Below are 13,170 nucleotides of genomic sequence, written 5' to 3'. Positions count from 1 at the left end.
TTTGTCTTGTCTGTGTGACTGTAGACAGTGTTGTCTTGTCTGTGTGACTGTAGACAATGTTGTCTTGTCTGTGTGACTGTGACTGTAGACAGTGTTGTCTTGTCTGTGTGACTGCAGACAGTGTTGTCTGTGTGACTGTAGACAGTGTTGTCTGTGTGACTGTAGACAGTGTTGTCTTGTCTGTGTGACTGTAGACAGTGTTGTCTTGTCTGTGTGACTGTAGACAGTGTTGTCTTGTCTGTGTGACTGTAGACAGTGTTGTCTTGTTGTGTTTGACTGTAGACAATGTTGTCTTGTTGTGTTTGACTGTAGACAATGTTGTCTTGTCTGTGTGACTGTGACTGTAGACAGTTTGTCTTGTCTGTGTGACTGTAGACAATGTTGTCTTGTCTGTGTGACTGTAGACAGTGTTGTCTTGTCTGTGTGACTGTAGACAATGTTGTCTTGTCTGTGTGACTGTGACTGTAGACAGTGTTGTCTGTGTGACTGTAGACAGTGTTGTCTGTGGGACTGTAGACAGTGTTGTCTTGTCTGTGGGACTGTAGACAGTGTTGTCTTGTCTGTGGGACTGTAGACAGTGTTGTCTTGTCTGTGGGACTGTAGACAGTTTGTCTTGTCTGTTTGACTGTAGACAGTGTTGTCTTGTCTGTGTGACTGCAGACAGTGTTGTCTTGTCTGTTTGACTGCAGACAGTTTGTCTTGTCTGTTTGACTGTAGACAGTGTTGTCTGGTCTGTTTGACTGTAGACAGTGTTGTCTGTGTGACTGCAGACAGTGTTGTCTTGTCTGTTTGACTGCAGACAGTGTTGTCTGGTCTGTTTGACTGTAGACAGCGTTGTCTTGTCTGTGTGACTGTAGACAGTGTTGTCTGTGTGACTGTAGACAGTGTTGTCTGGTCTGTGTGACTGTAGACAGTGTTGAACATGGAAATGAGTTTAAAAAGCATAAACAATGTTGTGATGTCAGGACAGAGATGGGGGAGAAGTGAGGTCACGTTTTCTCTACATTAGTGAGTGTTTTATGTGAAGTACATTTCTCTGTTGGGACAGAAAAAAAAGAAAGAACTTTGGCTGCTCCAGACTCATTACGAAACCCAGTAACAGCCGGGTGATGAATGGGTTTTATGTGCTGGTCCAATGGGTTTGGTACCGGTGACTGTTGGGCCCGGCTCGGTCACGATGCAGGACTGTTATAGCACTGCCCTGTGCCCTGGAGCAGATCCCTACGGCTAATTACAGTCAGTCTGTTGTTTTCTCTACATCATAAAATTACAGTGTGCTACCCTGCTGTCTCGGCTCCAGCAAAGTGCACAGGCTTTAAACCACGTGTTTAAACCACATGCTTTAAACCATGTGTTTAAAAGAAAACGGACGTGAGATATGGAATCAGAGGAGTTTGAATCTCTCTCCTCATCCCTATAGAATAGAACAGAATCTCCATGACTGCACACACACACACTGTGAGCGGTGAATTTAACCTCTGCATTTAACCCATCCTCACACACCAGTAGTGAAAGCGCACACACGCACACACTGTGAGCGGTGAATTTAACCTCTGCATTTAACCCATCCTCACACACCAGTAGTGAAAGCGCACACACACACACACACACTGTGAGCGGTGAATTTAACCTCTGCATTTAACCCATCCTCACACACCAGTAGTGAAAGCGCACACACACACACACACACTGTGAGCGGTGAATTTAACCTCTGCATTTAACCCATCCTATACACCCAGTAGTGAGCACACACACACCAGGCGCAGGAGCAGTGGGCAGCATGCCTGTGCCCCGGGGGCGGCTGGGGGGGGGTTAAGTTCCTTGCTAAAGGGCACTTCAGCCGTGGATATTGTGGGAGGGGAAAGCGCTGTTCACCCCCCCCCCCCCCCCCCCCCCCCCCCCCCCCCCCCCATTTTTCCTGCTGGTCCAGGGGATTGGACCAGCGACCTTCCGGTCACAAGCCTGCATCTCTAACCGTTAGGCCACAGCTGTCTGTATATGGACACACGTACACATATGTCTGCGTGTGTGTGTTCTTACACTAATGTTGCCAGTCCCAGTGCTGTGAGGTAAACTCACGTATTCTTCAGCGTTTAGGACTGTGCTTACATCAATAGTGCAGACGGGTTCTTCCCCTGCTTTCCAAGCCCAGATGCCCAGTTTGGCCGCCCAGTTTGGACAACGGTCAAAAGGGAGACAGCAGCCGCCTCTGTTCCGTTTGTTTATCTTCTCAGCTGTGTGGCTGATCAGTACGATCCAGCTCTGACAATGTTTGGTTCCCTGTGTAAGACTGTGGTGCAGTGGAGGGAAATTCTGTCCAATCAGAGCAGAGTTACATTTAGTTCTGATGCCGTAACACTGCCATTGGGCATCTCCCCACCAGACAACTGCTTCTTCCCCGACAAATTACATCAGACTTTCTTCAGCTGGTTTTATGAACCACGCTGTGTTAACGTTCATGTGAGAATTTCACACCTGATATTTATTTTTTAAAAACCTGTTTTAGGACCTTACAGTAATTCTTAATCATTTATTTTTCCCTTATGTAGGCTGGCTAATAAAACCCCTTGGCCCTGAGTTTTATGGAGTCTTCACATGTTTCCCTGATTATACATTCCAGAATCCTGAACTTGTAAAGTCAGGAACTTTCCAGTAACGAAAGGTTTAGCTGACAGACAACACATTGAAAAACTTTTCCCGAAATGTTGTTCTGGTTTACTGTAATGTCTGTGAACACAGATGGTTTGTGTAACAGTTTTAAGCATTAGGTGTTTCACACAGTTTTGCTTCTATGACTACAGCACATGCCTGTGTCATCTGTCTATGGCCCCCTTTTTAACATTACTCAGTAATGACACAGCCCCTCAATATAAAAGACAACATCCATAAATCATGCGTTGGCTACCTTGACCCACTGATGTGTCCTGGTCCTAAGGTTCGTGCTGTATTAGAATGGCTTAGAGTGGAGCTGCCAGCCGCTGGGAGTATGTCGTGTCATGTGGTGTGACCAGATGTGTATGTTTGCTCTGAGAAAAGATTTTTAGGGAACTGGGAATGGTCTCTGTCTGTCCTGGCACAGATATCTCACACATAGACTGCTGATGATGTTTACTAGGTGTTTGAAGGGAGAGGAGAGATTGGGAGAAAGGTTTTCAGGATGAGTTAATATAGTTCCTTGAACTGTTAACAATTCTGTCTCAGTCCCTGAATGGTACTTCAGACCTGCCTTAACTGGCCAGAGAAAAGTATTTTTTTGTTTCAACTTTGACACTGTCTTTGAGAAATAACTGTTTAGAGACAAAACTTTGCCTCAGATGGTCAGTAGACTTAGGCATTTAAATCCATTATGAAATTATTTGTCAATAGGCTTAAATACAGACAAATTATGAGAAACTTACTCTCTTTGCTGCCAAAGCCTAGACAAACCTGAGACAAATCCAGACAAACCTTAGATAAATCCAGACAAACATCAGACAAACCCAGACAAACGTGAGTTCTCCAACAACATTAAAAAGGGAAAAGAGGCCAGACACCCCTGCAGGGTTCAGCATTCCTCATGAATTCACCAGTCAAAAATGTTCATCCTTTATCAGCATTTTCAGCAGAGGTACAAAACCCAGCGTGCCACCTAAACGCAGAGACTACCCCAACCCCAGGGCCTGTTAACGCAGCTACGGCTGTGAAACACGCGTCGCGTCCTAAAGGCCGGATTGCACTGCGTTACAGCGTATGAGGGCCACTCATATTTTCCTGTGATGAAATCATGCAGTTGTTATTTTTTCCCCTACTGGTACACATTGAATAAAATGCAAACTCCGTCTCAGCTCAAATCCCAAGATGTGTGAGTTTATTTTGAGGCGGTAGTTTGTAGATTTATGCTCATTGGTGAGATATTTAAGTGGATTCTCCCTGAGTGGAATTCCGAGGTCATTTTTCTTACACTTTTATGGTCTCTGAGGGGTTATACGTTCCGGAAAAAAAAGGAGCGTGGACTCGCATAAATGTTCCCGGGTTTGTAAGTATTTAGGCGACCGTTAGGAATGTCGGACAAGATGGACAAAATGTCAGTTTTGTGGAATTCCAGGCTAAAAATGTCTTCGAGCAGATATGCATAGTGCTGCGTTTTATCAGTTCCTCGTAACTGAGCTGTTGTTTAGAACACAGTGTGACACAGTTAAAGTGGATATAAATGGAGAACTGATTGGGGGGACTCTTGATGCGTGCCAGGGCTTTGTGTTTGTGTCAGCACTGTAAATCATTTTTGGTGTTACAATGTAACCGTGGTGTTGTCCACACGAAAAAAGCTCTGGGTTGCTAAGAAAAGCTTTGCATTATGTTTTACGACGTCTGGAAGTGGTTTAGAAAGAGTGATGTAAGGGAGAATATGATGTTTACATCACTCTTTAAATAGAGCCTCGCTCTGTGTTGTGGAGCTCACATGCGAAGGCATAATAGTTACTGATTGTGCAAACCCTGGGCACGAAGGGTTTCTGCTCTCTGTCTCTGACGCTGATTTCCCCAGTTTTAAGATGATCCAACTTCCTCTTTATCAAACCGTTTTTAAAAAATGTTGCAACTCTGGAAACAGAGGAAAGTTGCATTAGGTCTCTGGTATTTCTGAAGAGAATCAAATGTAATGCAGCAAGTTAAAGCTCTGATCACACTAAGGCCTTCTGAACTGGTTTACTGGTTTTCACTAAGGCCTTCCGAACTGGTTTACTGGTTTTCACTAAGGCCTTCTGAACTGGTTTACTGGTTCTCACTCAGGCCTTCTGAACTGGTTTACTGGTTCTCACTAAGGCCTTCTGAACTGGTTTACTGGTTTCAGGAACTCGCTACGGTCCCTTACCTACACACGCAAATAGTACACGCGCACTGTGTGTGCCCTCCCCAAGTACACAGAATTTGGTCGCACAATGACACAGGGCAACCCACAACCACACAGCATGTACCACTTTGAAATTATATTCGTTATTCGGACATGTTAAGTTACTGCCACTTTAGGTCTGTTTCGTTCTGTTCATGCCATGCACAGCAAAGTAATACATCTTTAGGAGTCAAACACACACCTTAATTTAAATAAAACTGCAGTGAAAAATATCCTACCTAAACCACCGACTTTCATCTGGCCTCCTATGAAGAGAAGTCATTGATCAAGTCGTCAAAGTCCAACTCCTGGACGAGTTCCGAGTCAGTGGGTATGAGCGAGCAACTCCTGGACGAGTTCCGATTCAGTGGCCATGAATGAGCATGTTCAGGTGTCTCTGTGTCATGCTTCTCCTTGGTTCATTTTTAACGCTGGACATTTGCGAAAAGGACTGTTCTCCCCGGCAGCTGCTGACAGGAAGCGTCAGATAGGCCTGCAACCTTAACGCAGTGGATACGTCAGGAAATGTTGACCGTACTCCACAGTCAAGCGTTGTTTTCAAAGGTTTCGATGAGGGCATGTTCAGTCTGTCAGGTCTGATGAAAGATCGGAAGAGAATCCGTTCATCGGCAAGACTTCTGTGTAAGTCAGAGGGACGGGCAGAGGAGATCCGTTCCCTGGCATGAACAGAACCCCAGACAGATCACATAGGTGCATGTATGCATCAAGTCTGTTGCCAAGACAACTGACTAACTTATCAGTAACCACATAAAATGTTTCTATTTGGAATTTGATTATCCCATCAAATAAAGCATCGTTTTCTGCACTGTCATCTTCAATGTTTTTTTTTTGCGCTTTCTGATGTGCTGGAGATCGTGTTTGTACATCTGGCACACACCTGGTACAGCTAACGCTTCCGTTTCAAAGTCTTCAAAACGAACTCCTTGTGCTGACACAAACTCACGCAGAGGCCTAAGACGCTACACTGCTGTCATGAGGTCTACGGCCGCCTTTTGAAGCTGCAAACTTGTCATTTGGAATCGAGTAAGAATAGTATTCCAGAAATGAGCCATGAATGCAGTTTCCAGCTTATCTAATTTTACACCAAGTGTGCTCAAAAATACTTTACACATTTAAAAAAAAAAAAAAAAGATGATAATAATAATAAACCTCAAGGCCAAGGGCCTCCATTGGCTCCAGGGCCCTGGGCACGTGCCCACTTTGCCCATGTGGTAATCCGTCTATGTCACTGAACTGGTTTACTGGTTCTCACTCAGGCTTTCTGGACGGGTTTACTGGTTCTCACTCAGGCCCACTGGACTGTTTTTTTGAGTTGTTATAGTTAAGATGTGATTGTATGTCCTCACAGCTGTTGAGTGAATCATCTTTAATATCAGCATTAGAAATATTTTCAGAGCCCTGGAGATTAGAGTCTTTTTTGTTCGTCCTCTAAAACTTCTGTAAAAGCAGTTTAAACGGTGACGGTGACAAGTTTGAGGGACTGAACTGAACCGTCAAGAGACACAGAGTAGCTCTGCAGAGCAGTTAACCTTTGCCTCTCTCTGACAAACAGAGAGACAGACAGATCACAGCAGTATTAACTCACTCTCTGTTTTTCTTTCCCTCTCTGTCCTTACGATACACACTTTAAAACTTTTTTTGTATCACTACAAAGTTTTTCCACTTTTATAAACAAATATGATGATTAATTTTGAAAAATATTATGTTTCAGAGAACTCTCACTCCGTGAATTCCTGTGGGTTGTTTCTTTATGTAATTGCAATTTGTGGAGCCCTTCAGGCTGTAATTAAAGTATTCCAACCAAACAGTGGAAAAAAATGAGAGCCTCATCCTGCCGTTGGGATGACTTAGTCAGGACTGAAATAGAAGGCGTGTGAAGAAGTGACTACACTTGGTCTCCACAGACTCTCAGAGTCGTATCCCAATTCCCCCTGCCCCCTCCCATTCCGCCCCATCCCATTGCCGATGCCACGTAAGTCTATGTGTCAGAGCTGTCCCGCGCTCTACGGAAACCTCAAATAAAAAGTGTCGCTTTAGTTAACAGAATTTAATTGGTGTGTGTCATTGTGGACCCATAGAGTTTATCTTTTTTTATGTTGAGCACAGATGATTAAGCTCTGATATCATTATAGAAAAGAACTTTACAAGCCAGTCGCCTCATATTTCAGTGCTCTGGAAGTTTTAGTTCACTGGTTGGATTTTTTTTGTAAGAGCTTTTACGATTGATTTTTCTGGGTATTCAAATGGTGCTTCAAACAAATCTGTATATTTTGCCAGAATCAACAGACTCCCAAACCTCTAGTCCAACATGTTTAGCAATGCAAATGAGCCTCCGACCGTGATGGAACCCTCACGCCGGCCCGAAAAATCAAATGCATTTAATCAGCTGGGTCTTTTCCATCGCCGGAAAGTGTCTAGAGGTCAAACACAATGTGTTTCTTTGTTTTCAGGAGAGGTACAAGTTTTTGTCCACTTTCTTTTTTGCCTTTTTAGTGGCCAGAGAGCACTTTAGCTTTCTAAATGTGTGAACAACATCTATTTCATTTGGCTTCTTTACGCCTGACAAACGCACTGATCTTCACTGTTTAGACTGTGGAGACTTTCTCTCTGTGCATCTCTCCTCTGTCACGCGCTACCACCCCCCACCCCCCCACCCTGCGCCAGTCTCTCCTTTACGCCTGTCTTTGCATTCACTGTGTGTGCATGTGAATATGTAGGTAAGGGTAGGTAACGTCCCCTCTCACACATCCCCAGCAGGAGTTCGTAGGTGCAGCGAGGGGGGGGGGGGGGGGGGGGGGGGGGCTGGTGAGGATCCTGCGGATAACTCACTCTCTCTGTCTTGAATAAAAGGCACCAGAGAAAGAGAGATTCTGCTAATGCCAAAAGGAAAAAATCTGTCCTCTAACTGCTTCCAGCTGCTTTTTTACTTGTTTTTTTTTCCTACTTTTGCTCTCATCGAAAAGCAAAGGAGTGAAAAAAATGGAGAGGAAAAGTCTATAAAGGTGGTTATCTGGTGAGCTCCACCTGAAGGAAAGCTCAGAAATCAGGAATAAATGTCAGAAGTCGGTGGAATGTCTCATAAAAAAGCAGAGGTCGCAGCAAAAAGATTTCATCTGTGTCTAACACAGGACAGAGTTGGGTGGGAGATTTAGAGGACATTTTATGTGTTTGCGTGCGTGCATGTGTTTGTGTGTGTGTGTGTGTGTGTGTGTGTGTGTGTGTGTGTGTGTGTGAGAGAGAGAGAGAGAGAGAGAAGGTTTTTTTCCCCGTACAACTCCTGTAAGATATCAGGTGACGCGTTGTTGACTGCAGGGACTGTCTTTAGTGTTTTAGGGAGGGAAAGGCTGTATCCACGGCAACAGATTCAAAATTATTTTCATCTGATTTTCACTTCCCACTGCATCATAGCGTCATTGTTCTGAATCGATTTACAGTTTAAACAAACCTCACCTCTCAGTTTAAACTTCACCTCTCAGTTTAAACTTCACCTCTCAGTTTAAGCTTCACCTCTCAGTTTAAACTTCACCTCTCAGTTTAAACCTCACCTCTCAGTTTAAACTTCACCTCTCAGTTTAAACCTCACCTCTCAGTTTAAACTTCACCTCTCAGTTTAAACTCAGTTTTTAATTCCTCTTCTTTCTTTCTTTTTTTTTTTTTCCCCCACACTCTCTTGCACTGATTGTGGAATAAGGATGCAAATGCACATCACTGTCCTTACCATACAAACTGTCAGGGGATTAAAAAATAAAGTGTGTGCAGAAGTTCTGTTGGCACTGAAGAGTCTGGGTGGACCTGGATCAGAACCCCTTTGGTGAGGTCGGTAATAGATGGTGAATGGAAAGCGTTTAATGGATAATGAACGGACTGGCTTCCTTTTCACTTTTCTATAAATTTCTCCTTTGTTATGTATTCAGAGGAGTTCAAGGGAGCTCAAACCGCCAAGGTCACAGAAGTATCAGTTTGACTTTGGATGATCTGTAAATACTGCCACAGAGCCCTGGCTGAGTTCTGCCTGCTGCACTGGAGAACAGGAATGCACGTTACTATTAATCTCTACCACAGGGGCAAAGCCGTCGCCATCTGACTCGAATGTGTCCTGGTCCTCCACGTTACACCAAAGCTTGAGTTTGTTTTGTTCTGACCCACACCGTGCTCTCAGGCCGTGATTGATGACTCTCATTCATCATGCTCCGTGGCTTTCAAGGTGCATGAGAAGAACCGTTAGCCTGTGTTCCCGCCAGCGTCTGTGTGGAAGAGGAGAGCAGCCGCGGTTTGTTTCCCTCTGTTCTCTGTCCACAGGTCACAGGGTGCCAAAGAAACTTGGATTTTCAACCTTTTTTTTTTTTTTTTTTTTCCAAAGGAAACTTGTGGCTGATCATCCCCTTCCAGAACCTCTTTTATGTGATATTTGAGAAGTCATGTGTATATATTTCGCGGAGACCAAGTCCGTTATTTGCTGTCTCCTGAATGCATTGAGCTCACACCAAACTCAGCTTTAATCCTGTTCTTTAATTTAAGATCTGTTGCTGATGGCTTGTGACATTTTGTAAAACTGGCACACAATTTCAGCCCAGTGATGTCTGTCCTCGCACGAGGAGAGGGTGTGTTGTATGAATCTGTTTTACTGTCTCTGGTAACCACAGCGTATCCTGGGTAGCCCAGTGCCACAGTAAATAAAAAGTGGGATTTGGATCTCAGTTGACTGACAGGCAGGATCTGAAACTTTCTGGAGTTTTAATATGTCTGTGAAAATATTGAGGTCATTGGTTCTAATAGGGCTTGTGTACCGTGAGGATAAATACAGGGGTCATGGAGGTTTTGAACGCGTGACAGTCTAGTGTCAGTCATTTTTCACTCTGCTGCCCAAAGTGAACCAGCAGTAACTCACATGACCTCATCAGACTGGCACAGTCATGAGTGGGTATCCTGAGCTTTACAATGCCGTGTAGGCCTGTGGACAAGTGCCCTCGTTCATACACCTAAACCCACACAAAACTTTAGGTTGTATAGGGTTACACGTACCTCTGTGATTCTACAGTAATACTAAAGATGAGATGGACATAGCATAGTCTTTGAATTCCTGTACAGAATGAAGAATTTAAAATTTGCTGAACTGAGGTCTTTAGATATGAATGAAGAGGTACTCATTATGTGCCAGTAATGATTCTCTGGCTATCTGTGTGTGCGTGTGTGTGTGTGCTTACAGGAGCTGGCCAGCTGTGGGTGGAACAGGAAAGAGAAACACATTCTGGCGCCCAATGTGGTGGCCTTCACACGACGCTTCAACCAGGTGAGTCTGTGAACTACCCTTCAAACGTCACCAAGACACACTAACAATGGGTACTTTGCTAAAACGTTACTGTCATTTGCTAACCTGGACTCAAGCCAGGCAAAATGTATATGTGTATGTATTTCTGTTATCTGAAATCTGTTCTGGTATATGTGCATGTTCCATCGTATTCCAAAGTGCCTCAGAGCCCACATTCCACAATTGTTTCATAATAAAAAGCTCAACTAACCAAAGTCAAACCTCATTTGGTTTGAGTTTGACACGGGGGGGTTCATGATCACCCTAATCCCTCACTGCTAATGAAACAGTTCTTCCACAACCTTCTCTATCCTTTGATTTTTATATTTCGATTTCTCTCCAACCAGAGCCGTTTCAGAGCTGGAAAAATGACACGTTCTCCTTCATGAAACCATTTTACATTCTATATCAATTTTTCAAAACCTTCCCCTATGAGGAAATGACAGGACAGAGAGAGGTATTTGTTGCCTAGAGTAATAGACCACATCTCGTCCTTTGTGTGAATGTGCCATTGAGCCGGATTCAGTGGTTTCAGCTGCTGCTGGTTTTGTTGGAGGTCCAGTTAGCTCTGGCTGTGCCAAACTCTCTGCCATGGAACCATTATCGGCCCAGTTCTCTGTAGACACGTAACACAAAACACCATGTAGAAGAACTAACAGATCTCTCTCTCTTTCTCTGGCTCTGCTGTGAATCCTCTACACACTGTTCTTAACCAAAGATTTGTTGAGAGAAATGTCTAGGCTCGCTGTGACAGATAGCGTAATAATGAGAAATGTAACCTGACTTTGCCCTGTGAATTTTGGGTTGGTTCAGCGCCCTTAAACACATATCTGACTGTTTTTAAGAATTACATGGCAGAAGCTGTGTTTTATGCAGACTTTCCACTGGGCTGTGGAATGAGCTATCAATTCTCACTTGATGGGCCTTAAGGAACCGTTATAACACAATCAACATACACAGTAGAAATGCGCTGTTATATATACGCAGCCGCAGGACGGCTGTATTCAGCAGCCGTGACCCATCTCGGAGTTCAGAGGTTTCCTGAATCTTTGGTGATGTTCGTAATGCCTGTAGTAATTCAAAAGACAGGTTTTTCTTTTAAGTGTTCCCTTCATAATACATTGGAATTTCCGTTATGTTTTATGTCCTATCCCATAAAAAATACAAATCACGACTCGCACGCTGTTCTCGCTACTTTAAAACATGTGTAACTATATTCATGCAGCATTATTCACCATGGTTAATTTATCGCTGACTTGACTTGCCTTTGTGTGTTTGTGTGTGTGTGCGTGCGTGCGTTTGTGTGTGTGTGTTCGCGCGCGCAGCAGTTATTGACAACGCTGGCAACGCAAGGTTAAAATGAGACAATATTGTGTAAATTAAGATATATGTAAATGAAAGGTGTAGTAGTTCATGTATGCGCACCGAAACCTTCAATATCCCAGCCTACTGTGCAGTGTCGTTATGTGATGTATAAAACTAAACGCTAGTAGTGGTATACTTTTCACGTAGTCAGACCCGTGCAATGCCAATCCGCGAGTGCGGTACAAATTCTTTAAATTTAATATTGCGCGCGCGCGTGCCGGAACGTTAATTTGAATTTCTTGTCCTAACGAAAAGTTTTACTCGGGGAAGCGCAGTCAGCTGTTATCTCTCAATCGACATATAGGCTCCCCTTTTTCTGTTGTACCGACAACTTACCAAATAGTGACTTCAAGTATACCGTAAGTTTTATGTTCATTACGTCTAAATATTTGTTATTTAAATGTACGAATTAGAATTATTGGCAAGGGTTCACAAGAAGAATGTATTTTCACACTAAGCAGATTAGTGTGTCTTAGTTATTAGCATCTCCACATTACAGTCAACACTTTTCTTATTTCATTGTTGCTAAAGCCAGCATAGAAGCAAGCATTTAGATTAGTGGACAACAAGTTAAGTGTAGGATGCGGTTCTGTTTTGTAATGGAGAGATTTGTTCATATTTTGTCAAATTAAAGTCCTGGGATCTTCCCTGATCTCTAGCACAATTTAGTGTAGAAGCTCAGAATTCCCCTGCTTTGTGCCAGCAATATCTTTGTTTTTTATGACACCGTTAAGTGTAACATAACTAGCTGGGCCTCAGGCGTTGGAAAGATGGACTCTGTTTTAAGTGCTGGTTAGATCTCTTGTTTCAGGGCCACCCAAGAGTTTGTCCTAATGAAAGAGACTTGTGGATCACGCCACTGCGAGTCCACATTCCAAGCTTGCCAGCGGTACAAAGTGTCTGTCACAGAGTTGAATATGTTAGATTTATAAGAATATAAAATGACCAGAGGAGGACACCTTTTGATCTGTTTAAAATGGTCCATCTTAACCTTAACATTTCAGCGTGATGCTGGAGACTAAGCTGTGAGCAGTGATTCTTACATAGGTTTGGCTATTTCTAAGCTTCCGAGGGGTGATTAAAAAAAATTGTAAGTTGCAAGTTCAAGTGCACACAGTCGCCCTGTCCTTTTGTGTTGCCCAGGGTCACTCTCCCTCTTGCTGCTCCATGAGAGTATATGTGTAACTGAATGTTTGCAGTTGGGAGAACCTTTGGGGAAGAGAAGTAGAAATCTGGTTAGGTTGTCCTTGGATTGCTTTGTGAAGGGGGCACATAAAGAAGAGCCACTGAATTTGCAAAGATAGCCTGGCTGTGACAGTCCTGCAAGTCCAGAACTTCTGCATATGGGTCTGTGCAGGTTTCCATGCTAACCAGTGGCCCGGTGACCTTATTACGTGTCAATAGGCTGATAATTAGTCTTTGATGTGGCTGTGACATCATCCTGCAGTTACCCTCACACATCTGGTTCCTTCTTGTTTTATGATCCATTTGAACATGTGTGGCGACAGTGACGTGATGTGTCACATGCTCTCAGAGTGTAAAAATCACCTCGTCAACCAGAATTTCCTTCGTGATGTTTAGCTTCAGAGGGGCATAAGAGAGTATGCAG

General features: G+C 43.7%; 1 protein-coding gene across 5 annotated transcripts in view; it reads left to right on the top strand.

Annotated features, from left to right (window-relative positions):
* Positions 1–13,170, top strand: part of LOC115812840 (ras-specific guanine nucleotide-releasing factor RalGPS1) — a 99,835-nt gene that overhangs the window by 4,726 nt on the left and 81,939 nt on the right. For all 5 annotated transcript variants that reach the window (XM_030775399.1, XM_030775362.1, XM_030775372.1 and 2 more), the window contains exon 4: positions 10,095–10,178. In XM_030775399.1, the coding sequence (XP_030631259.1) occupies positions 10,095–10,178 (84 nt within the window). The remainder of the gene's footprint in view (positions 1–10,094; positions 10,179–13,170) is intronic.

Source organism: Chanos chanos, chromosome 1 (assembly GCF_902362185.1).
Source record: "Chanos chanos chromosome 1, fChaCha1.1, whole genome shotgun sequence".
Taxonomy (NCBI): domain Eukaryota; kingdom Metazoa; phylum Chordata; class Actinopteri; order Gonorynchiformes; family Chanidae; genus Chanos; species Chanos chanos.
This window is presented reverse-complemented; position numbering and strand designations above follow the sequence as displayed.